Source organism: Osmerus mordax, chromosome 2, assembly GCF_038355195.1.
Source record: "Osmerus mordax isolate fOsmMor3 chromosome 2, fOsmMor3.pri, whole genome shotgun sequence".
Classification (NCBI taxonomy): Eukaryota; Metazoa; Chordata; class Actinopteri; order Osmeriformes; family Osmeridae; genus Osmerus; species Osmerus mordax.
In genome coordinates this window covers 15,004,703-15,029,002 of record NC_090051.1, presented here as the reverse complement: position 1 = coordinate 15,029,002, position 24,300 = coordinate 15,004,703, and the positions used below count along the sequence as shown (strand labels likewise).

Here is a 24,300-nt window from a genome sequence, read left to right as displayed (position 1 = left end):
AATCCTCAATTCCTGAAGGGCAAGCAAAAAAAACTGCACGTACGTCAACCAAGGAGTAATATATCTCCTAGATTATTTATGGCCCCTGTTGGATCTCAGAAATAATTATTCCCAGTCAATGTAGACTCAGCTTATTCTAGCCCTACTACCAGGGCTTGCACATTTTAAAACATAGATTTTGATTGTGCCTGTCAAAACACTTTTGCATTAGATCTGTGAAATTAGAAAGCTAGCTTGCATAGTTGAATTTAATTGGGTTAATTTCAACAAATTGAATAAGCCTGTATATGAAAGTATCTCGTTTGGACAATTTATTAAGTCGTTTAGACATCTTACAGCTCCTTCAGGGCTTCTGTACTTGACAGTATGTTTCATTAAGAGTTTAAACGTTTTTTGAAGTAGTGAAGAACATTAGTGTAGAGAATTGCTCAGTCAATGAAAACAAAGGTGCAATGCAATAACAGCCTGACACCTTGACCTTGAGAATGGATTTTTATTCCTTACAGCTTGATTTCATTTCTCTCTCTCACTTCGTTCTCTGTTCTTTTCCTCCCCTTGCCCTGTAGCCTGTAGTTGTTCAACAGTAAACCAACAATGTCGGGGTTGTGAGAAAAGTTAGATTCATTTCTTTAAATCTGTCTGCCCCCCAATGGCCTCTATTCCATGAGTCATGCTGGGTCAGGGTGCGGGGAAGAGTTGCTTTTTCAGGTCCATCAGTCATTTTCTGCTCCACAGGGCTGGGGAAGGGCCCAAGTATCTTAGAGAATTGGACAAGAAACGCCAGTGGGTTTACACTGCCCTCATGTGGAAGATGAGAAACTGAGACAAGCGGATGGAAGGAGCGGGGAAACGGAAATACATAGGGAGAGAACATCTAGAAACATGACAATTTGTCTGGGATCTTTGAAGCTCCGAGACTTCTAAATACTTCCGCTGTGAGAGTGTAGGCATCTCTGCGTGAATAACACATCATTGAAAGTATTTGTCAAGGAGACGTATCTTCTCAAGCATACACCGTCATTGAAGTGCGACAGGAATCTCACCTGTCACAAAACAGATGTCTACCGTGTATTGTGCTCACAAAGAATAAACGAAGGCACTCGTTCCTGATCAGCTCACACTGTGCGCGTGTGTGTGTGTGCGTGCGTGCGTGTGTGCTTTCACAGGGAGGTAAGATCCCCATCAGATGGACAGCACCAGAGGCCATCTCATACAGGAAGTTCTCGTCAGCCAGCGACGCCTGGAGCTACGGTATCGTCATGTGGGAAGTGATGTCATATGGGGAACGACCGTACTGGGAGATGTCCAATCAGGATGTGAGTACCCTGAAAAAGAGAAAAAAAAAGTGTGTGGAAGACGGACACAGATAGAAAGCCACAGGAGGGAGATAAGGAAGGGGAAGATAAAGGGATAGTGAGTCTGTGGCCAGGGGAGGGGTTTAGAAGTTGTAGATGATGGCTCAGTGACCAGGTCACTTAAGGTCTGGCAAGGCCAGGACTGGCTCAGATTGGCTCCGATTGACTAAGATTGGGTGGAGGGCGCACTCACCCTCTCTCTGTGAAGTGTGAAAGCTCCTCAGTAATCCCCTGAGCCCCCTTGCACACAAACACACAGAAACACACACAGACACACAAAGGCACTCGCACACATACGCACACGCACACACACAAAAGGTCCCCGACATCAAGGGATTTGTGCTGGTCGGGGAATTGCCTCAAAAGTGCTTTTCCAAGGCCAAAGCCCCAGCCAAGCCCCAGACTGCTGTCACCTCACCCAGCCTCACATCCCCTGGCCTCCTCCAGGCCCCAGTCTAACCCTGAGGGCTCAGCTTCGACGCTTCCCATCTGATTTAGGCTGTTATCCCTACTCATGGATACTCAGACCTCCAATACACCCCAGAGACACTCCGTTTCCACTTCGATCGAACAGGGCGCTATGTAAGCCACTCGCAGCAATAACCCGAGGGCCCGTTGTGCGCGTGTCGGCTCCTTCTAGGTGATTCTGTCGATAGAGGAGGGGTACCGGCTGCCCGCGCCCATGGGATGCCCCGTGGCACTACACCAGCTGATGCTGCACTGCTGGCAGAAGGAGAGGAGCCACCGGCCCAAGTTCACTGACGTCGTGTCCTTCCTGGACAAGCTGATCCGTAACCCCAGCAGCCTGCTTACCCTGGTGGAGGACATCCAGAGGTAGGCGGCCTATTGAGGCCAGAGACAGGCTGCTACCGGATAGACTCACAGATATGTACACACAGGCATATGCTGTACAGCGAAGTATACATAAAGGTTGATGTACGTACACTGTAGTAAAAGCAATCACACAACATGGATGGAATACTTGAAAAAGAGTGGTCTCTATTTCTGTTTCTATCTTTGGTAATTATGTACTGTATATGAACCACATGTATGTTCAGAACTGTACAGAGCCTAGCTCTTCCTCCAGGGAATTGATTTTTATGTGCTTGGTTGTCAGCCTCCAAGAATCCCCTGGAGAGGTAATAGACTACCCCATGTTCATCTCCATCGGTGATTGGCTGGACACCATCAAGATGAGCCAATACAAAAGCAATTTTGTGGCCGCAGGATTCAACACTCTGGACTCTGTGGCCAGGATGAGCATTGAGTGAGTGCTCAATAACAACTGTTTACGTCATGTGATCATAACGTGACTGTGATTTCTCTCTCTGTTAACGGTATGACCAAAGCCAAGTGTTGTTGAGAGCATTTTTCATTTGCTAAACGTTTCTGTGTGTGTTTGTGTATTTTGGAGTGCCTGTATGTGTGCCTGTGTTTGTTTGTTTGTGTGTGTGCGTGCGTGCGTGCGTGGGTGTTTGTGTGTGTGTTTCTCTCTCTCCCTAGAGATGTCCGGCGGATCGGCGTAGCGTTGATTGGGCACCAGAGGCGGATTGTGAGCAGTATACAGACGCTCCGCATGCAGTTACTGCACCAACAGGAGAAGGGCTTCCATGTTTGAGACCGTAGAACCACAGCGTGGTTGGACGGATGGACGGAAGGAGGAATGAACAGACGAGGAACTAAAAGAATATAGAAGGGGAGACAGACAGCTCGAGCCTGTGCCTCAATCTTCACCCCGCAGACAGACAGACCGTCTCAGTCAGGTGGCCAACCACCATTTTCAGAGTCACTCATTAGACCTAGCCGGTTGCCTCATTAGATTCCCGGCAACCACACAGACCTGTTTTCTACACCCTGGACCTGCTTTAGATCAGACTGAAGAGAGAGAGAGACTCTCAGAGACTGCCCCCTCCCCCCCCCCCCCCCCTCCCCTCGCCTCCGCCTACTTTGCCAGCCCACCCCAGGAGAATGTATGCCTTGTCGCAGCGGCAATCTTTCTACATATGTGGAGCAGCAGTGTTATCAGTGTGTAGAGCTGTAGATTTTCATCTACAATTTCTCTCCATGTTTTGTGACCATGTAGCTGCTATCAGATGTGCAATCAAAAGGATTGTCCTTAAATATTATATGACGTTATTTTGGAGTTTTAATAGCCTAAGTAAAGTCATAATGGTATTATTGTTATGTTCTTTCAATAACCTAGCTCCAGAGAATCTGGTGTTCAAATACTTGAAGAAAATGAGGCGACAATTTTGAAGTGCAGATTTCTGAATGTTTTAAGTGTTTAGACAGTTTTATCAATTATAATCATAACCTGATATTTATCTATGTGCAGTCCTGTATGTGAACGCCCTAGTGAATCTGGATCTTTATCTCTTTGTTTATAAATAACGTTATCTCAATCAGCAATATATGCAGTCATCTCAGTAAGTCCCACTACTAGGTGGTACTCTCTTATGGACCTATAGACTCTGAGAAGAAACCGATGCCACCTCAGTTGACACTATGTCACGCATCCTAACTCTGTACATGGCAGGCAGGCAAACACTATGGACTCATGGCAGCTGTCAAAACATTGTGTATATAGTAGTAGTGGTGGCCAGAACCATAGGTTGTTGGATATAAGTAGTTGATGTCATGATGTTTGTTCGAAGGCCCTGCCTAACCCGAGAAATCCTCATAACCACGTGTCACTCAGTTGAGAGGCACTTAAATGCAGTGAAGGTAGTCTTGGGTAGAGGAATGGCATAGATAAGTTCTAGGTTAGCTGTTACAGTAAGTGCAATAGCATCATGGTCTCCCAGAGCAGACAAGAGCATGAGATCGAAGTGACTCAGAGTCAGACAGGAGGAAGAGCGAGACACGGATAAAGAGACACACATAGAATCCCGTTGCATCATCAGTCCAGTATGAACAACCTTACCAGTGAGAGCATTAGCATCATTAACCACACAGTCTAAGACCCAGAAGCACCCAGGATGCACAGGACCTTAAGAGCCTACATGCAAGAGGACTCCTCTCTCCCACCAGATAGTTAGACGGCTGACGCTGGCCCATGCTTAACTGTCCATAGGACACAGAAAAGGAAGGCGAATGGTTGGCTAGGTTTGTGCCTGAGGTGAACGTTTACCCACAGGAGACATTTTCAGTTGTTGGGAAGCAAGGATACACACACAAGCATACACATAAGACACACCCTCCTGGAAAGGCATATGAGATGCTGTTTAGCATGTCTTACCGCTGAGCAATGGTAGAACGCTCTTTTGTACAAAGTACAAGTACATATAATTCTTGTATTTTATTTTTCTATAATTTCCAAAGAGATGTGGTAGATCTTGCACACTGTAAGAAGCAGTTTAAAGCGAATATTTATTTGCAAATAAAAGTGAACAGTTATGGTGGTTGACTGTTTTATTATTTGGTAAATAATTTTCACACGGGACACAGCTGTATCGTCATGATACTATTATTAGCAGGGGCGTAGGTTTCCTAAGGATGTCCTACCCACTTTTTGAAATTAAAATGATATTTAACGGCCGCAGCCAAAAAATCGGCCCTACCCACATTTAAAAACAGACCTACACACCCCTGCCAAGAACCTCATCTGGATTGATTTTCGCTAATCGGGACTGGATACCAAACATTTTTGTGAATCTTAGCTTTCTTGAAGGCGACTTGCAGGACTTGCAACTGCCAGCAGCTGGCGCTGTTGGATCTTGCACTGTCTGTGGACCCATGGACTTCTTGGTGACGGCCTTATCTGGATGCAGTAGACTAGTGGTCTACCCACACAGGCTTTGTTGGAATGTGTAATGAAAAGACAGAAGTGATTCCACGTATCCACTTTATTGTCATAACTGTGATAACTAGTCGGTAGTTTAGTATCAGCTTTTAATATAAGAAGCAATTCCAAGAGTCCAAGGGCCAATTCAAGTCTAGTAGTTACACTAAGCCTTAACCTCCTTAAGAAATCATTGGCCTGGGTCTGTCTCAGTGTGCTAACTAAATCAAGTTTCACACTAAAGCTCTACACTAGGTCACAGAGGTTCAAAGAATTTAATTCGGTTAATAGGATTAAGCCAAACCAGGAAAGCCAGATAGCAACCTCCGTGTTGCCGCGCTGGTCGATGTCCACGAATTCTACAGGTTTAATTTCGAGGATATGCTTGGAACTTTTTTCGACGATATGTAATCGGACATGTTTTGTGTTAGAATCTGATGTGTTAACAGACAAAAATGGGTCTGTTGGATAAATTGTCAGGGTGGCTGGGCTTGAGGAAGAAAGAAGTCAACGTGTTGTGCTTGGGCCTTGACAACAGTGGCAAAACAACCATTATCAACCACCTTAAACCGACAAATGTAAGTCATTGCCCTAGACTAGTTCTAATATAATCATGAATTTAAGTAGCTTCATGAATGGCTCACCCATATGCTGGGTAGCTTTTGTGTGGTAATACACCGTGTACGTGTCAGGTTTAGAGTGTGTGTAGATCAGAGGCGTACGTTGCCACGGGTAGGCTAGCCTACCCAATTTGTTCTAAGGCCTACCCAAAAAACGAAAATATCTCCGAAAAAATATGCACCGGGTGCACATCGCAAACTGAACAAATGCCTATCCATATTTTTCTAGGCCTACCCAAAAAGATTATTCGGCGCCCCTAGTGTAGATGCTTCCAGTGAATAGCCTACTGAGTTAGAAATTGTGAGATTGTACTAGGCCTACAATGTTAAGGTAAAAAGTAGTCTACATTGCGCTGAAATTATTATTCACTGCACTGCAATCATTCACTGATTGCTTGTTTTCAGCCAACGGGCTCTTTTGGCCCATTGTCAGAAGACTGGAAACATGTTAGTCAGGTAAACTACTACACAGACTTAACATTTTATGTTCAATAATGTTGACATACTTTTGCCATTACTTGTTTGTCTGTCATTTGTTTGTGCCTGTGTGTGTGGACGCGTGTGTGTGTGTGTCACAGACCCAGACACAAGACATAGTCCCGACAATTGGCTTCAACATTGAAAAGTTCAAGAGTTCAAGGTATTAACAATTCTTGACAATTATGTAGGCCTAGTCCCAAAGCTATTTTATGACAACAACCAATGTAAACTTCAGAATGCTGGCTTTAAAACATATCTATCTCCACATAGCCTTTCCTTCACAGTCTTTGACATGTCTGGTCAGAGCAGATACAGGAACCTGTGGGAGCATTACTACAAGTAAGGCTTTCTCAGAGAAAACATAAACCGTGTGTGATGAATGTTGTTTAGCATATATTCCAGTTCATATAGGCTACTGTCTCTTGCAGGGAAAGTCATGCCATCATATTTGTCATCGATAGTGGAGATCAGCTGAGAATGGTTGTTGCCAAAGAAGAACTAGACAATCTTCTAAGTCACCAAGGTAAGTAAGGAGTCAAAATAAATGAATTTCTAGTTGCTGATGGGCTTAGCAACAAGTCTAGCATACAAAACAGAAGAAACAAGTAGAGAGTGCACACAGTATTTTTTTAGTTTTGGAACTTTTATTTTTTTATACAAAATGAGTGGACTTTACTGGATGTGGCATTGTTGGTTATGCTCTGTTGTGTCTTACCCTGTCCAGATATCCGCAGTCGAAGGATGCCCGTGTTGTTCTTCGCTAACAAGATGGACCTGAGAGACGCTCTCTCCTCCGTCAAGGTCTCCCAGCTCCTATGTCTGGAGAACATCAAAGACAAGCCCTGGCACATCTGGTAGGTGCATACACACACACCCACACACTTGTTTAAACCATAACTTTTTGTAACTTTTAGTCAATGTATCTGTCCTCAGTGCAAGCGATGCTGTTAAAGGAGAGGGTATTCAGGAGGGAGTGGATTGGCTACAAGGTATGTGTCCACTCATACTCGTGGTGTCTATGTGTGAGTATGCATGCGGCATGTTTTTTTTTGGGGGGGGGGGGGTTTGATTGGCGTATGTGTGTGTCTGTGTGAGAAAGCATATTGGCGCCCTTTCCACTGACGATGAATTGTATTTTCTTTCACCATACCCATAGAACAAATTGCACAGTAAGTATGTGTACACACAGTGAAAGTGAACGTGGTGAAATGTCATGGTGTGTTGTGTTTTAGACCCAGAGGGGCATGTTGTGTATTGAGTGAGAACAAAGGTTTCTTAGAGGCAGCAGACGTATTTGCCTGTTGGTCAGATACTGTTGTTAGGTTCTGAACCAGATTCAGTTTCTAAGTACATTTAATTAATGTTTACCCTCATCCTTTCAGATCATATCAAAACAATGCAGACATGAGGTCGTAGAGGGGCAGACGTTTGCTGCCATGGATACAGGAAGCAGGGTAAAACTACCAAGCATTCTTGACTGGGACCAAATGACCCAAATGGAATTCACTGTTATGTGTTGGTGCTGTCTAAGAGGACTATCCTGTGTGGTATTAACTGTGTTGCATTGAGCGGTTGTACTTATTTTTACCTCATTATTATTGTTACCTTGTTATTTGATGCTGCTTGTTTTTGTATGCCATGGAACATGCTGATCTTCTCACACATTAGATCAGCCACTCCTGTGTTGTATTTCAATTTGTCTTACTTAATAAAAGCTTGGTATTTGCTCAGTTCCCTGGCTTTGCTGGCTCTTAATAAACCCTGATTGCTCACGTTGACCTATAAGGAAATTGTATATTGACTTGTATACACTGCCAAAATAATTTAGATGGTTTGTACATTTAGTCAGTGCTGCAAATGGCACGTCAAAGTTGATACCCAAGTGTCAATAAATCTGTTTATTAAGCATAATACAAGTTGAACACTGCTGTGCAACAACATTCAGCAATAAATACAGTACACTTTTATAAATATATAAATAGAATGCAATATATATCTAAATAAATAAATAGTAAGGTTTTTAAGACATTTTGAATGAAGGTAAATGTTATAAATATGCTGACAATGCTGACAAATACGCTGTTGATAACATTTTGTTAACCACAACAAAGGTTATGATTCTCCTAACAATGCGCTGATCCTATAAAACCTTGTTTCACTATGGGAGAAAAGAGACATCGCTTCGTTCCTCAAGGTTAAGTCGTGTCTGTCTTCCTCCCTTTCGTTCATCTCCACTTCCTCTTTTGTCATGTCATGTCTCGCTCCTGGCCTGGCCTCTTCAGTCCTTTCTGAGGAACATGTAGAGGATCTCAGTGTGGAAGTGGGCACTGGCATTGAGGAGGCTGCAGAGGGTCTGGAACGTGTCAATGTCCTCAAGACGGTTACCTGGCCAATTCCAGAATGTTATTTCATATATTATAGACGTAACAATTAGAAGTACCATTTGATCACACACATACACTATCCAATAGTTTGGTTGTCATTGCAACAACAACAAAAATGAAGTTTATCCCTTATCTATGTTTATAAACACTATCGAACTTTCAAATCGGAGCATCTGCATTAATGCAAAGCTAACCTTCCAGGACCACCTCATAGAGCTCCATGGTGACCTCGGAGAACATGTTCTCCAGGCTCTGGATGAAGGCCCACTTCTCTGCCGAGGTGGGGAACACGTGGCACAGCTGCTGAACCATCTTCACTGACCAGTTCATGCAGTAGCCATCCTTCTCGCACACCTGCAGACCGGAGCACATTTCATGACTTTGAAAGACTCCGGAAGCTCAACACCATCAAACAGTGAGGTACAGTTACTATATTAAAACGGCATTGCCATCCAAGTGATCAGCAAGCCCATGACAAGTTGACGATTCATTTAATGTAATAATACAGTATCAATCCAACTTCCAAGGTTATGTTGGTAATAAATGCTTCTGTTGGGTTGGGGTTCGTCACTAACCAGTGTGACGTAAACGATGAGTCGTGAGATCTCAAAGAGTCTTCCGTTGAGGGCCTTGCTGGCCAACACACTGTAGCACAGGCTGTTTCCACACAGGACCAACAGGCGGGATACACTCTCTGCATGCCAGGCCTGGGGGAGGACTGGGGGGGGGGGGGGGGGGGGGACAGACAACAAGCGCAGTGTCACGAGGGGAAGACAAGTCCTTTTGGATCCCCTGCTGCATTAGGTACAGGTGGATGAAGAGCTGAAGGTACCTATACTGTATACTACAATGAACTGCAGGGGTGACCTATATCTGACCTATTAAAAAACGTGTACCAGGGTTACCATCTGTCAAGCATCTCTCAAACCTACACTGAAAAATATGTGATCAGTTTATAGATATTGTGCTGATGAAGCCACATTGTTTATCATATTGCGTGTTCAAAAAGAAATACAAATAATCTACCTGTGAGTTCTTCCAGGACAGCCAGTATAGTGTCAGTGGTCCAGTCTTTGGCCTCTCGGTCACTGTGAAGCAGGACGACAGCCTTAGCAAGGTCCCAAAGAGCACAATGGGCCACGTCAGGCCCCCGCATCTCCTGCCAGCCCAAAGAGCCTGTGGGCAGAGAGGGGCAGCAGAATCAGGACAGAGCCGTCCAGAGGGAGCTCTGTAGAGTGTGTCACTTACTGTCTGATAGCAGGGGTCCGTAGAGGATGAAGAGCAGTCTGGCCTGGCTAACCATGGGCCAGGGTTTGAGGATGCGGGTCAGCCAGAACAGGGTGTCTCGGCGGTGCTGCCATGGGTCCAACAGAACCTGACGACAGAACAGGCGGATCTGCAGCTCCAGGAACTGGCACGCACCTGAGGAAGAGGGGGAGCAATGCTCTCTTGGTTTGGTCTCGCCTCTTTCTTTGATCTCTCTGCGCGTCTTCATCCGTTGCTCAGGATCTCTCCTCTTCTGACATTCTCACCAGGTCTTAAACCGCTTTTTTTCATTCTCTCTCACACACACACACACGCGCACACACACACAATGTACCTGGCTTCCCTGTCACCACTGACTGGATCTTCCTTGGGAGGTTTGTGAAGTCGCACAGGAAGTTGAAAACTCGATGGCACTCCAGCTCGTCCCAGCCCGCTATCAGCGTCTGCCAACAAGATAACTTGTAGTAAACGAAGGGCTTTCCTTCATTTTGACCAAATACCCTGGGAAGAAAAACAGATGTCATGTCTCTGTTGTAATTCTGACCTGCAGAAACACTCCATAGCTGGAGAAGCCCAGGCAGTGAGCAGAGGAGGTGGTGCACTGCTCCATCATGAAGCAGGGGACCTAAGAAAAAAGGGAAAGACAGACAGGAGAATGAGAAGGAGGACAAGTGTACATGTTCAACGTAAACTGAATCGGCATCATTATATTCCCTTTCGTTCCTTAGATCTCATCGATATAGGGAATTTGGACTTTGGAATTTGTTCAGTGTGTGCCTTGCCTGTCCTCCCTCACCCCTCCCTGTCTTACCTGGGAGAACTTGCTATATATAAACTTTAACCTGTCCTTCGTTGGTAGCAACAGAGTACATCTCTTGAACAACAAGCCTGAGACAATGATTAAAAACAAAAATAACGTAAATCACAATGACTGATGGTGAGTGAGTGTGAGTAGTTCAATAAAAAGTAATTGAGTGAACAGTCTCTTACCCAAAGCTTTATAGTGCCTGACTCGACTTTCTTCCGTGGAGGTGCAGTGGTGGAAGCTCTGGTTGATCATCCTGTTTATCCAGGAGATAGTGGAGATGTGGTCCGCGATGTCGCTGCTGATGGTTTTGGACACCATGCTGAAAACACTGATCTCCAATACTGGTCCAGGATCACATGCAAGTTAGCCAACGGTCCTTGCTAGCTATCTAGTTAGCTACTATTTCAGTTGTGTCATTTTAAATAGTTTTAGGCTTAGATGGCCAACAATGCAATTCCACAAGACCAATGTGATAAATCTGCAATAAATGTAACCTAAATCTGCAATGGTGTGAGAAGTCAAGACTTGCATTCTGTGTGTTCGCAAGCATTGCAGTGTATGTGGATGTCTGATTGCATTTTGCAGCAATATTTTGTAACTTATATTAACCCACCAGAAAGTCTGTCTAGGATCATGTCAAACACTTCACCAGGCAGCCTTTCGAAGAAGCTGCCGCTGGTCTTGCACTGGCTCCGGGTGGTGATGCTTCTGACCGGGTAGGGCTGTCGCCTCCGTCTGCGTTGGTATTTGTGGGTTACCGTAAATTTCCTGGGCACTGTCGACATCATAGACTTTGAAGGCCTATGTACACTGAATGCTGGCCACAAGAAAACGTCAGGGGTTATCAATTTGGCTGAAGTAGTCCACAATCTTAAATAAACAAGTTTAGAGCAGTACATGACCCATAACTATGTAAACCAATAAGATTATATCTAATTATTTGATTATGATATCCGATTATCTGATTATTTGGCTAGCTGGCCCAGCAGATGTGCTTGTTTAGGAGGATAGAAAATTAATAGCTGGTTTGCTAGGCTAACTTAAATTTAGTCAGCTACTACAGTACTGTAGCTAGCTACAGTAGAAAGGTAACTATCAAGCATACATAGCCGACACTAGATTATTATTAAAGGGGCAAATTGTTCCGTTATTAAAGTCTTACTTACAGGTAGCAACAGACTTACTAAACCTACAAGCTACATACAAATTTGATAACTGCATAAACTTATTGAGGGAAAGGCTGACAGTCACAGTGTGTTGTACCACCTCGTGAGAGAGCTGAGGATGGAATTGAATGCTGCCGCGAAAAATTGTAGCCTATCTCGCGCCCCACTTTCAGTTACCGAATTCGCTATTGGCTCTCTGAAAAGTCGCTATATTACGTGTGATGACCTTGCCTAAATCCAAATCAGAAACTTTGTCACATCACTAAAGTTAAATTACAGTAGCCTAATGTTGTTGCTGAAAACGAAGATCTCCGTTTTAAGTCGCAAGTTCTGTCGCTAGTCGCTAGATGAGCGTTTACGGAAGGTGAAAAGTCGCTATATCTAGTCTTGAGTGAATTTGTATAATTTTTCTAACCCTAACCCCAGAGCCATAGAAATATGGCCGAACTTGTCCCGCTATACTAATATAAAAAATCCAGAGCATTGTTCTTTTTCATGATTCCTTTTGTCAGAAAGTAGGCTATTGACCAATCCTAATTCACAAACATTTTGAAGAGAGCTAAACCCCACAAAACATTTCAACCAGGTAAACTCCACAAATGTGGAGATGGAGCTGCATCAGCAACAATGTGAACAGGAATCATTTTGTTTGACTCCAAAACAAAATTACTTCATGGTTCATAAAAAAAACACTTGTTACACAACGTGTTTAACAGATAAACATTTATCATTTTTAGCTTGTCCAATTATGGGCCCTGGAAACACAGGACGACCCAGGTCTACTTATCGTGGGATTAAATGCTTTGCACTAAAGCTATTAACTCTTCAGCACTAAAATGGCGGCTCTCATAGGCCTTCCACAGGGTAATCCCATCAGTCATTTACCCAAGGCGTGGAGCTGCAGGCTGTCCTAGAGACTTCACTGCAAATAGAGAAAGTATTTTAGACATTGGGACAGTGGTTTGTGTACGTAGACTTGCCTGAGACATCACAGATCCTAGGTGGCACAGATTAGAAGGACACAGTCCTGCACTTCTTGCCAGACTACATTGGATTACTTCAACTCTCACATGGGTTCTCTTGTTTCTGCTACAGGACTGGAGGTATGGTCTACAAAATGGCACCCCTTTATCACTGTATATTATTTACCACATGCTTGTTTGTTTACAGATTCCTGTGGAGAGTGTTAAAAAGAGGCACCAGCAGTGAGGCAGCCTGTCTCTCCCCAGTCAGAGCCCCCTGCCCCTGGGCAGGATCTATCTTTACATCAGCCGTGCTGGAGCTTGGCTACCTCCACAGCAACCCGCATCTCATTAGACTGGCAGTCAAAGAAGAGGCCAGACAGATACGCGTGCTGTTAATAAAGAGAACCATGGCTGGGCCGTCACTTCCCTGACAGGACAGACACACGCACGCACACACACAGTCACATCCCTCACTCGGACAATGGGACAGGAGTAAAAAAAAAAGAGATGGAGCTGCTCTTTGTGAAAGCAGCTGATGCTGACTGTTTTTCTGGAGAGTATAAGAAGTGTAGAGATATTTGTGGTGGTCCCAGACTTGGAGAGAGGCTGTGGAGAAGACAGAGAACAGGTCAGAACTCAGCTTGTTGTTACTTCCTTCAAGGGGGTAGCTCCAGGAAGAGCAGGTACGTTGGGTGAAGTATTGGGGGCTGACTTGTCTGACTGGGTCTGTTTCATTCAAGAGGTAGCTTTGTTGTTGTTGTTGTTGTTTGTACTGTTGGTTGTGGGTCATTTCAAAACCGAGTGCTAATGGTTCATAGCAGAACCATGCACGACTACTGTATCTATTTTTGTGGTTCAAAATGAACATTTTGGAAATGTTGACGATTTGTGGTATCATTGTTTCTTGTATGCAGTACAAGATTATTTCTCAGCCTCAAAAAGGAGCCATTTCTCTGTTGTTTGGCTGGCGATCAATCAAATGGCACAACAGGGTTTCTGTTCTCGGGGTTGGACAGTCAGGCCCCAGTGCCACCAGATCCCTCTGCATATCCGGATGGTCTCTGTTCTCACCAGACAAACACGGCGAAACACATCCTCTGTGCTTTCACATTGTGTCACAATTGCCTCCTCTGTTGTTAGGGAAAGTCGTGTCATGCGTTTGTCATGCAGGGGAGGGAAACAGCTGTTGTGGCTATGACATTACATTAGTCAGTGTTGCATTCATGTTAACGAGTTACAGAATTATATAAATGCAAGTCATAGTGGTGGTTGTCCAAGACAAAGTATTTTAAGTGAGGGCTTCTATTTTAATCAGTGTGCCTGGAGCCTGCAGGCCATCTGTCTGTCACTGTTCTGTTTGTGTGTGTGAGGGGGGGGGGGATGTGTGTGTGACACAAATTACCTGAGGTGGTCCCCATTGAAAATGAAGACAATGAAAGTCAATGCTCAACTACCCTTGGCTTTCTAACACAAGGAGGCGTAAACCTACCACTTGCCACAGCCAACCAGGAAACATCAAGCACACGCCAGGGGCACCTCTTACAATACAAATCCACTGAATCAAAAATACAGTGCAGTGTTCCTGTACCTAAATCATAGAGATAAGTTATCTCATGATCCATTGAGAGTCATGGATACTAATACTTTTTACACTAAAATGGGCCACCTGGCTGGTTTCTTTCACATTTCCATTTTATGTGACAAAACAAGCCTCGGGGGTTGTGGAAAAAAACAGAATGAAGTTAGTGGTTTGTAACGGTAAACTCAAGCTGGGTGTTTCTGTGAATGTTTAATTTCCTCTCCTCACCAGGAACGGCGGGGCAGTTTAACTGAGAGCGTGCTTACCCCAGAGGAGAACGTTTACTAGGTGAAGCAGAACGGAGCTCCTATTCGTCACACATCCAGTCAGCCATTGTCGAGGCCCCCTCCAGAGACAACAGACTGCAGCCAGAGCACACTACCAAGCGGCCCCCGAGACAGCGACTGAAGAATGCCTTCAACACCGTGACTGGCTCGGAAATCAGTGGAGTTTACACTTTGCAGCTGGGAATTGGACGTTAAAGACTCCACAGTGTCTGGGGTTGAACAGTGATTTGACTGTTTAGTTGTGAGTTCTGTGTGTGTTCCCTTTGTAGTGCAGCATGTGTATGTCAGCCTGTGTGCTGGTTGTGTGCATATAGTAACTGTATGCACACTTGGACTGCATATGTGTGCTTGACTGTGTTACAAAGTGAGTGACTGTCCCGCCAAATGTGCCAGAGATGGCTAGTATGGCTGTTCAGCTCCTGGGCTTTTTTCTGGGTCTGCTGGGGTTTGTGGGTACTGTAGTTGCCACCGTGCTGCCACACTGGCGGCGAACAGCCTATGTGGGCTCCAACATCATCACTGCCACCTTCTATATGAAGGGCCTGTGGATGGAGTGCATGTGGCACAGCACGGGCCTCTACCAGTGTGAGGTCCACCGATCACTGCTGGCGCTGCCACCTGACCTACAGGTAGGACTGGATGGGAGGAGGGGCAGAGGGAACGGGGAGTAGAGTACATTGCTGCAGATAAGAATAGATAATAATAGGGAGTCAGGTGGCTGAGCGGTGAGGGAATCGGGCTAGTAATCCGAAGGTTGCCAGTTCGATTCCCGGTCATGCCAGCTGACGTTGTGTCCTTGGGCAAGGCACTTCACCCTACTTGCCTCGGGGGAATGTCCCTGTACTTACTGTAAGTCGCTCTGGATAAGAGCGTCTGCTAAATGACTAAATGTAAATGTAAATAAGACACATCAGGTTGAGGTTGTTTCATAAAATGGTTGGTCTAAGTAGTACACTGCATGTTTTTTCTCCTAAAACGCCACTGTGCAACTCAACTTTCTAACTTAGCGTTAGCTGTGGTGATCTACTGGTTTGCGTCAACACTCCCTTTAGCTCCACTGCGACCATGATGCTCCGATCCTGTTTCCCCAGGCGGCGCGGGCACTGATGGTCCTGTCCTGCTTCACCTCCGCCCTGGCAGCCGTGGTGGCCTCCGTGGGCATGAAGTGTACTCGCTGTGCCCGGGGTTCGCCCACCAAGCACGTCCTCGCCCTCTGCGGAGGGGTCTGCTTCCTGTGCGCCGGGCTGCTCAGCCTCATCACCGTCTCCTGGACGACCAACGACGTGATCGTGGAGTTCTACAACCCCACGCTGCCCAGCGGGATGAAGTATGAGATCGGCCTGGCCGTGTACCTGGGTTACGCGTCCTCCTGCATGAGTCTGATGGGGGGGGCGGTGCTTTGCTGGAACTCAGGGGGCGGCAGACCGAGGAACCCCCTCCCTCGGCGACGCCATCGCCGCCCCCCGCCCCCCCCCTGCACTGAGTAACATAAACACCCCTGCACCCCCTTACAAGCCCCCCGCTGCGCTGAAAGGCAACCGCACACCCTCTCACACCTCCGCCTCCAGCAGTGGCTATAGACTCAGTGACTATGTCTGATGAAGACCAAGTGTGCAGACCTTCATAATGACCTTGTCTGAGGGGGAAGGACACTGTCTGAGGACTTAAGTTACTTCAGACTGCCATGACTCCAGCTTCAATTACGTCTTTTTTATGTCAATAGAATAGTACACACTGTTGGAATTCCCTGACTTACCAAACAGTGAAGTGTTGTCACAGTGGAAATAAGTGTGGGTGTCATTGGCTATCAAGACTATATGTTCTCAAATTGACTCTGCTAATTAATTAAAAGTAAAATGTTATTGAGGTGTGTGTTAACTCTAAATGTACAGAATATTCTGTTGACTAAAGTACCCCTTGTTAACAAATACATCGGTTGGTTAATGTGTTTCAGTAAGGATCAGCATGATCCAACAACAATCAATGCATAATCATAAAATGCCAGATCTGATATGGCATTTGGATATTCATTTATGATAAACTTACATGCCATACTGTTGCTCGTGGCCAGAGTTCTTGAAAACGAGTCCTCGCCTGACTTTCACCTGAAGACTATTAAGTCTCATCTCAACCTCCTGAACAATCTTACAAATGAATAGACAGTAATTTACAAGAAGACCCAGTCTTTTGTTTCCTCATTTCATTGATCATTGATCAATCAGTCAGTAACTGATTGATTTACTTGGAATGTCACAGACTGTACTGCACATGTTGATTAGTAGCCCTGGTTTGGGTCTACAATAGGCAAAATCTAAATTGACCACATGGTGGCGACAGCTACCCATGAAGTTCTGGAGTCTGTGATCCTTAACCAGGCATGCAAACGGTGCCTCCATATTAAGTAATCTACACTAGACTTACTTGTTTTAGGGGGGTATATTTTATTACTATTTGGCAGCACTTTGTGATGCTATCCATAATGAGCATATTGTTCCACATTTCTTTCTATTTTCCAATTATTTTCTAGCTCTATTTTTCCTTACTCATATTCTGTTGTTTAGGCCTACCTGCGAATGCCTAATAGCGGCGCCAGGCGAGGGGACATGTTTATGTCTTATTTAGCCTGAAGCCATCCAATTAGTCCGATCCTTTCTCTGACAGCCTGTCAGCAATGTAAGTACTACATTAGAGACACTGGTAGCTTGTAGTGGCCGTCGTCGCCAAGTCGGCTGTGTGAATTAAATTGGTAAATAACACTTCAGGCTGAATATTCCTATGGAAAACGGAAGAAATCTAATGAGAAAACGAAAAAAGAAAATTCCGAAAAAACTCGATGGCCTGAAAATCGATTTAACAGGTAGACAAAACGTCATCACACCATGAACGTTGAGTTCCCCAGAATTCAGCACCATGGACAGAGACTGCAATGTGTTCGTGGCAGCCCAGTGCATTCTCCAAGTTATACATCCAGGGTTCACTGGAACATTTTCAATTCACAAAAGGTACATCATTTAGGCCTAGTATTTTTATGTATTTAGGCATGTAATATAACGAATACATTTGACCTCCCCACTTTTAAGTAGACACTGCGACAAGACACGAGCGTAATCAAGTGATCCAGGAGTCAGATGGCTGAGCGGTGAGGGAGTTGGGCTAGTAATCTGAAGGTTGCTAGTTCGTTTCCCTGCCGTGTCAATTGACGTTGTGTCCTTGGGCAAGGCACTTCACCCTACTTGCCTTGGGGGAATGTCCCTGTACTTACTGTAAGTCGCTCTGGATAAGAGCGTCTGCTAAATATCTAACTGTAATGTAAAATGATCCCGTTGGTCTTACTCGTGAAGTCTAGGGTGCATCTCTACTTGAGGTTGTATAATTAAAAACCTTTGCTGTACACTCATGGCTGGCTTTTCACTGGCGTTTGCAGAATACATGTCCTGATTCCCACCTACAGGCGCTGAATTTGAATTAATCACCTTTATGTATCCTGGCAATTTAACTGTTCCCCTCATACCGGATGTTTTATTCCAGAGCTCTCCCAGGGGTGTGCGTCATGCCATTCTCAATGAAATGCTATTTCGGTCCTCTCCTGAAAGACCTTCGGAGACAATCCTAATCTGCACAAACTGACACCCCTATTCATAAACCAAGCCCACCACTCCATTCATATCCTGTAAAGACCCCCTCCATCCCAGCCTTCTGACGCTAACCTCTCCGTTCGCAGCCGTCTGACGAACACGGGCAGCAGAATTACGCATGGGTGGCGAGGATTACGTTGCGTTCCAAGCCTTTTTTTATAGAAAGTGTCTGTTGCTCTGAGTTTTGGAATCTTCGCCAGACTGCCTGTTTTGACCCATCTCCGAAGGTAGGACGACTTGACTGGTTATAGTTTACTGTAGTACATGATGTTCTGTCCCCGCTGGTCTACATGTTCTGCAGTTGATTGAACGGATTTGTTATTTGTAATTGTGTGTGTGTTTCAACTGTTGTTTAATAATGACAAAGTGCAATACGTCTAAATAAGTGTGGGTGTGAGTGGTGAAGGGAGTCTTGAAGGGAAGTCAATATAACTGCAGCTCAACCGATCCTAAAAACCCAATGTCAGCATGAATTAGAGCTGGTAAGTGCAGCTTTGATTTTGGTGACGCTGCACGAGAGACCCATCGGGTTTACATTTGGCTACTGGACCTCCATTTCCCTCTTACTGACTGTACGCACTCTCCGACCAATGTAAAGTGCATTTTACGCACAGCCATGAAGGTGGTAAAACAAAAACAATAATAAGAATGTAAAGATTTTACCCTTTTTGAATGATTACTCAAGTGTTTTCTGTACGTTTGTATGTCAATCCAGATAGTAAAAGTGCGTAAAATAAGTTACGCACAAAATTGATCTAGGCTGCCACTTTCCTTCAGACCCCAAAAATAAAAACAAAAATAACATGTTCTAAGAGTTATTCCTAAGTGGAGAAATACAATTGTAGTTTACTTTGCTAATGATAATGTTTGAGCCATTTCAGGTCTTCACTTCACTCTGATAGCTGTGTTTTAAACCTCTCCCTCGCGCAGCTCTCAATGAAATTCCTGTCCTCGCGCAGAACTTGATCTCGGCAGTGGAAGATGACCATCCACGCGGAGGGGCTAGTGGCGATTGTTATCTTCTACTTGTTAATTCTCGTCGTGGGAATATGGGCCGCGTGGAAAAACAAAAATTCCGGGGTCTCGGAAGGCACAGACCGGAGCGAGACCATCATGGTTGGAGGAAGGGACATCGGTTTATTTGTTGGCGGCTTTACAATGACCGGTAAGGTTTGTCCAGCGCCTGACTTGAGAGGCATTGTGGCACTTTCTCTAACTATTTCCGTCCTATTTACCCTATCACTCTTTCGCTGACTGACAAAAAACTCAAACATTCAATCGAACATCTGGAAAATGTTTATGCTTAATTGAGATTCACCCCCGACCGTTACGCACGGACCCTTTTGTAAATAAAAACCACATAGACATTCAAAACATACCAATGTTATTAGTAATGTTACAGAAATGCAAGATCAACGGTTAACGGTAGAATTAATTAAACACTCCAATCGCATTTCCGAACCAATGCCTTTGATGTTATTTTAATTTAAGACCCCGAAGGTACAGTCTAAAGAAGGGGGGGGGGGAATCAATTATTTATTTCTTGCAACTAACAGAAATGCTCGTGACAATGAGAACAATATTCTATTGAATATTTGAAATGATTCACTTTTATCATTGCACAATTAGAACACAATCTTGGGAAAATATATAGTGATCTACAATGAAGTGTATTGTAACATAACTCATATACTTTTAACATTTGCTAAATATTTCAGTCCCCATATTGTAATCTTTCCATCTTCCCTGTTCATCAGCCACTTGGGTCGGAGGGGGTTACATCAACGGGACGGCGGAGTATGTATACCTGCCTGATTTTGGATTGGCCTGGGCACAAGCACCCTTTGGATACGCCTTGAGTTTGGTTGTAGGTAAGACCATATCAACGCTCACTTTAATTATATTTTAATTAACATGATTTGTCATTCCGTGTTTTATTAATTAAGCTACTCCGCGCTGCTTTGTTTTCATTTGTACTTCTTAATTGATCAAAACGTGGGTCTACTGGACTGTAAAATTTAATTAGATAAAATGTCAAGCGCAACCTTCATTTAGTGATTGATCGTGGATACTGCGATTTTTCAATGGTACTCAAATGGCCTTGATTTGGCTCATAGAAAGGCACGATCAATAACGTTGTTACCAGGATTGCTGGTCATCTCTGTAATGCTTCTGTGTGCTGTTCTGTAGGTGGCCTGTTCTTCGCCAAACCTATGCGCTCCCGAGGATACGTCACCATGCTCGACCCGTTCCAGCAGATTTATGGAAAGCGCATGGGCGGCCTGCTCTTCATTCCCGCTCTAATGGGAGAGATCTTCTGGTCCGCTGCCATTTTATCCGCATTGGGTAAGCGATAGTTGTGTACACTTTTATTGTACTGTATCTATCATTCGTAGCCTTGTAAGTCTATGTAGTACAGGTCCAAACACAACCACTCTGGAACTCCCAATACTTGCTAAGAACCTGTTCATGTCCTTTTGCCTGAATAGGGGCAACTCTAAGTGTGATCGTGGACATTGACATCAACATGTCAGTGGTGATATCAGCTTTGATTGCCATCTTCTACACCCTGGTTGGAGGGCTGTATTCTGTGGCTTACACTGACGTGGTGCAACTGTTCTGTATCTTCCTGGGTCTGGTGAGTTATGAAGAAGGTTTTGAGCACTTGAGTCCTGCTCTTATAGCACCCTTATTTTTTGTACACCTTCGCATTGCATTGGAAAATATTTTTTTTGTGTTGCTTTTGTAATGACCTGTTCAGTCAATTGTGTGGGTTCAGCATAATACCATAACACTGTGTCCTCCTCTCTTTTAGTGGATCAGTGTGCCTTTTGCCCTGTCCAATCCTGCTGTGTCGGACATAGGTGTCACAGCCAAAGAGATCATCTACCAGTCCCCCTGGTTGGGCAAGATAGAGCCAGCTGACACCTGGCTGTGGATCGACAACTTCTGTCTTCTGGTAAGTCTTCACAGCTGAAGCTTTCAACACCCAACCGTTAACGACACAGTATAACAACACGATTGTTTAAAAAAATTTGGATTATTATTCTCAGGGGATGTCCTTTAATCATATATTTACTAACAACATTGATTGATGGACATCCCAACTCCAGTTTGATTAGGCTAGCCAGTGTACTGAGGGTATAGATGCTAACTGTACTGTTCTGGTTATTGGTTTGGTGTCTGTATTTACTATGGTGTTTCTGTTCCTAGATGTTAGGGGGGATTCCCTGGCAGGTGTATTTTCAACGGGTTCTTTCTGCCTCTTCAGCTACCTATGCCCAGGTGCTCTCCTTTCTGGCTGCTTTCGGCTGCCTTGTCATGGCTGTGCCCTCTGTCCTCATAGGAGCTATAGGGGCTTCCACAGGTAAGAATGCATACACGCACAACACCTACACACACATGTACACAATTCATAGGTGTGGCAGAATAGCACACAGACTAATGGAGGGAGAGGAACAGACACACGCACACACATACACACAAAGTCATTCCAGTATTGAAACAACATTATAAGCCATTCAGAAGACATTTCCACAAATGTATTCCAAACAATTAGCAGTGGGGTGTTTTATCAAAAGATATGTCATTCACCATTAGCTTATTTACATGTTTACCTCACTTCAGATGTTTAAAGCAGACAGGATTCTTGGGTGTAAACAACAAACACACCATACGGCTCCTGTCAGGCTGAGTGGAGGAGTCTCGTCTGATGAGAGGAAGCCTCTGAATTCTGCATCTGAGGAAAGATTAATTAATGTGACTGATCTGAGGCTTTTTCATCAAAGTTACCGTTATTATTAATCAACATCTGCTTGCTAAGGTCCGCAAGAGGGAGATAGACAGACTGCACGGCTCTGGAGAACGACTGTAGAGAGAGAGAGAGAGAGAGAGAGAGAGAGAGAGAGAGAGAGAGAGAGAGAGAGAGAGAGAGAGAGAGAGAGAGAGAGAGAGAGAGAGAGAGAGAGAGAGAGAGAGAGAGAGAGAGAGAGAGAGAGAGAGAGAGAGAGAGAGAGAGAGAAGAGAGAGCGAGAGAGTGGATGTTCAAGTGGGATGTGAAGATAGGAGGATGGGTAGGGATGGAGGAGAGTAGAGAAGGGAATGATGGGATTCGTAGGATGACGTGGGACTGGAGGATCTGCTCCTCTGGTGAGGGACTGCTAATAGACATGTTCTATGCAATGCCATCTGCTGTCTTGGGGCACCAATAAACCAAATCTGGCTCAGCTGCAGTTTATTCTTTGGAGATACTCAGTAGATGCATATACTGTATATATATTTACAAAACTTGAAAAGGTTCTGGGTACTATCAGATATCTACTTAGACTTGCATTACAAGTACAATACATATGTAAAAGGCCCATTACCAGTTTTGTTTCAGTTGCATTGGCAGTTTTATTTAAAAAAACAACTTATAAATACATAAAGTTTAGAGATTGCTTGCTTGAAAGTCTATTTGATAAACATCATCTGTCCCTCTGTTTCTCTATTCCAGACTGGAACCAGACAACGTATGGGGCCATTCCTCCTAAAGACAAGGACCAATCAGACATGATCCTTCCCATAGTGCTTCAACACCTGTGCCCATCCTACATCTCCTTTTTTGGTCTTGGCGCTGTTTCAGCTGCTGTGATGTCATCAGCTGACTCATCCATTCTCTCGGCCAGTTCCATGTTTGCACGCAACATCTATCAACTGGCCTTCAGACAGTCGGTCAGTCCGAATGCGTGCACACTCAAAGACCTATACTGTACATCAATACACACACACTCAAAACAATGAAATACACACTTCATATCTTTTCATAAATAACTACTAACCCTAATCCTAAATACTTCAGAGTTCAGTGTCTAATCTGGCCCATGTCCCTCCCCTCACGTCACCTCCCCCATGTCCTTCGACCTATTTCCCTCCCCTCATGTCTCTCTCCCATGTCCCTTCCCCGTGGTATTCTCTTCCCCCAGGCCACCGACCGTGAGATTGTGTGGGTGATGCGCATCACCATCTTTGTGTTTGGCGCTCTGGCCACAGCCATGGCCCTGCTGACGGGGACGGTGTACGGCCTGTGGTACCTCAGCTCCGACCTGGTCTACGTCATCATCTTCCCCCAGCTGCTCAGCGTGCTCTTCGTCAAGGGCACCAACACCTACGGCTCAGTCGCGGCCTACGTGTTCGGCCTGCTGCTGCGCATCGGAGGGGGAGAACCCTACCTGAAACTGCCCCCCTTCATCTACTACCCCGGCTGGGTGAGGCAATCGAAGATCCACCACACGACAGGGGAGGTGGAGCACTTCATCCAGCAGAGGTTCCCCTTCAAGACGATCTCTATGCTGGCTTCCTTCCTGGGGAACGTGGGCGTCTCCTACCTGGCCAAGTACCTGTTTGAGAGTGGGAGGCTGTCGCACAAGTACGACTTCCTGGACGCGGTGGTGTCTAAGCACAGCAAGGAGAACATGGACAAGACGACGCTGGTGGGCAACGACAACATCAATTTGTCAGAGATGGCGCCTGTCAAACCCCTCAGCACGGCACTGGCTGTGTCCTTCACCAACACAGAGGTGTTGAGTGACGACGCGTCCAGCCCAGAGTCCAACAACGAGCACGAGTAGAGCCAGACCAGAACCGGACCCAGATCTGGACCCTGAACCTGACTTTAGGAACCAGACCCCAGAAGATTCATACCAGGTCTTTATCCAGCGAATCATTCTCTGTACGTGTTGTTATCATGTCACAAACTCTCACTCTGTCTCTATTTGAAACCTAAACGCCCCCCCTCCCCACATCTTAGTTTTCTTCCGGTGCTGCTACAGAAAATAAAGATACGTACAGTAACAGGACAGAGTTGTCCTCCCATATGTCGTTCACCGTGGAGCGCTCTCAAAGAAACTGCCGTGATTGAGAAGAGAATAGTGCAATATCTCACCATGGAGTTACGCGGTACAGTTCACACACCCATGTCTGTGTTTTTGGGTGT

General features: G+C 45.0%; 5 protein-coding genes across 7 annotated transcripts in view; 4 read left to right on the top strand and 1 right to left on the bottom strand.

The window, feature by feature from the left end:
• Positions 1 to 3,101, top strand: part of LOC136965786 (ephrin type-A receptor 6-like) — a 92,321-nt gene extending 89,220 nt beyond the window's left edge. The window contains 4 exon segments of the mRNA XM_067260017.1: positions 1,167 to 1,316; positions 1,996 to 2,189; positions 2,473 to 2,622; positions 2,859 to 3,101. Coding sequence (XP_067116118.1) covers positions 1,167 to 1,316; positions 1,996 to 2,189; positions 2,473 to 2,622; positions 2,859 to 2,973 — 609 coding nt within the window. The 3' untranslated portion in view covers positions 2,974 to 3,101.
• Positions 3,102 to 5,450: 2,349 nt separating this feature from the next.
• On the top strand, positions 5,451 to 7,969 carry LOC136964605 (ADP-ribosylation factor-like protein 6). Of its 3 annotated transcripts, none has more exons than XM_067258768.1 (8): positions 5,451 to 5,714; positions 6,162 to 6,212; positions 6,335 to 6,396; positions 6,507 to 6,575; positions 6,698 to 6,759; positions 6,961 to 7,090; positions 7,170 to 7,225; positions 7,619 to 7,969. In XM_067258768.1, exons 1-8 carry the CDS (start codon positions 5,592 to 5,594, stop codon positions 7,642 to 7,644), a joined length of 579 nt encoding a protein of 192 aa, XP_067114869.1. In that variant the 5' UTR covers positions 5,451 to 5,591; the 3' UTR covers positions 7,645 to 7,969. The 3 variants fall into 3 exon arrangements, with proteins under 3 accessions (XP_067114869.1, XP_067114867.1, XP_067114870.1); XM_067258766.1 differs by having other exon boundaries at positions 6,665 to 6,759; positions 7,619 to 7,967; XM_067258769.1 differs by lacking the exon at positions 6,162 to 6,212 and having other exon boundaries at positions 6,665 to 6,759.
• A 545-nt stretch (positions 7,970 to 8,514) lies between these two features.
• Positions 8,515 to 11,479, bottom strand: LOC136967123 (F-box only protein 47-like). Its single transcript, XM_067261099.1, has 10 exons — positions 11,344 to 11,479; positions 10,877 to 11,035; positions 10,698 to 10,774; positions 10,431 to 10,511; positions 10,221 to 10,329; positions 9,869 to 10,042; positions 9,647 to 9,796; positions 9,196 to 9,338; positions 8,815 to 8,974; positions 8,515 to 8,621 (listed from the first exon to the last, which is right to left on the bottom strand). The coding sequence occupies exons 1-10, from the start codon at positions 11,477 to 11,479 to the stop codon at positions 8,515 to 8,517; spliced, it is 1,296 nt and encodes a 431-aa protein (XP_067117200.1).
• Positions 11,480 to 15,086: 3,607 nt separating this feature from the next.
• Positions 15,087 to 16,290, top strand: LOC136965954 (claudin-14-like). Its single transcript, XM_067260272.1, is given in 3 exon segments — positions 15,087 to 15,320; positions 15,783 to 16,151; positions 16,153 to 16,290. Coding segments are annotated over 3 exon segments (741 nt in total).
• Positions 16,291 to 19,307: 3,017 nt separating this feature from the next.
• Positions 19,308 to 23,935, top strand: LOC136965615 (high-affinity choline transporter 1). The gene is made up of 8 exons (XM_067259800.1): positions 19,308 to 19,491; positions 20,084 to 20,197; positions 20,517 to 20,672; positions 20,816 to 20,964; positions 21,142 to 21,285; positions 21,540 to 21,693; positions 22,822 to 23,039; positions 23,291 to 23,935. The coding sequence occupies exons 1-8, from the start codon at positions 19,308 to 19,310 to the stop codon at positions 23,933 to 23,935; spliced, it is 1,764 nt and encodes a 587-aa protein (XP_067115901.1).
• The last annotated feature ends 365 nt before the right edge of the window (positions 23,936 to 24,300 follow it).

Excerpts from the sequence above, each read along its gene's own strand:
- LOC136964605 (XM_067258766.1), top strand. The coding sequence starts at position 5,592 with ATGGGTCTGTTGGATAAATTGTCAGGGTGGCTGGGCTTGAGGAAGAAA. Across the intron at positions 5,715-6,161 it reads ACCACCTTAAACCGACAAAT|CCAACGGGCTCTTTTGGCCC; the intron begins GTAAGTCATTGC and ends GCTTGTTTTCAG. Across the intron at positions 6,576-6,664 it reads CTGTGGGAGCATTACTACAA|GGAAAGTCATGCCATCATAT; the intron begins GTAAGGCTTTCT and ends TGTCTCTTGCAG.
- LOC136967123 (XM_067261099.1), bottom strand. The coding sequence starts at position 11,479 with ATGTCGACAGTGCCCAGGAAATTTACGGTAACCCACAAATACCAACGC. Across the intron at positions 9,797-9,868 it reads CGGACCCCTGCTATCAGACA|GCTCTTTGGGCTGGCAGGAG; the intron begins GTAAGTGACACA and ends CTCTGCCCACAG. Across the intron at positions 9,339-9,646 it reads TGTCCTGGAAGAACTCACAG|TCCTCCCCCAGGCCTGGCAT; the intron begins GTAGATTATTTG and ends CCCCCCCCCCAG.
- LOC136965615 (XM_067259800.1), top strand. The coding sequence starts at position 19,308 with ATGACCATCCACGCGGAGGGGCTAGTGGCGATTGTTATCTTCTACTTG. Across the intron at positions 20,965-21,141 it reads TCTGTATCTTCCTGGGTCTG|TGGATCAGTGTGCCTTTTGC; the intron begins GTGAGTTATGAA and ends CCTCTCTTTTAG. Across the intron at positions 21,286-21,539 it reads TCGACAACTTCTGTCTTCTG|ATGTTAGGGGGGATTCCCTG; the intron begins GTAAGTCTTCAC and ends TTCTGTTCCTAG.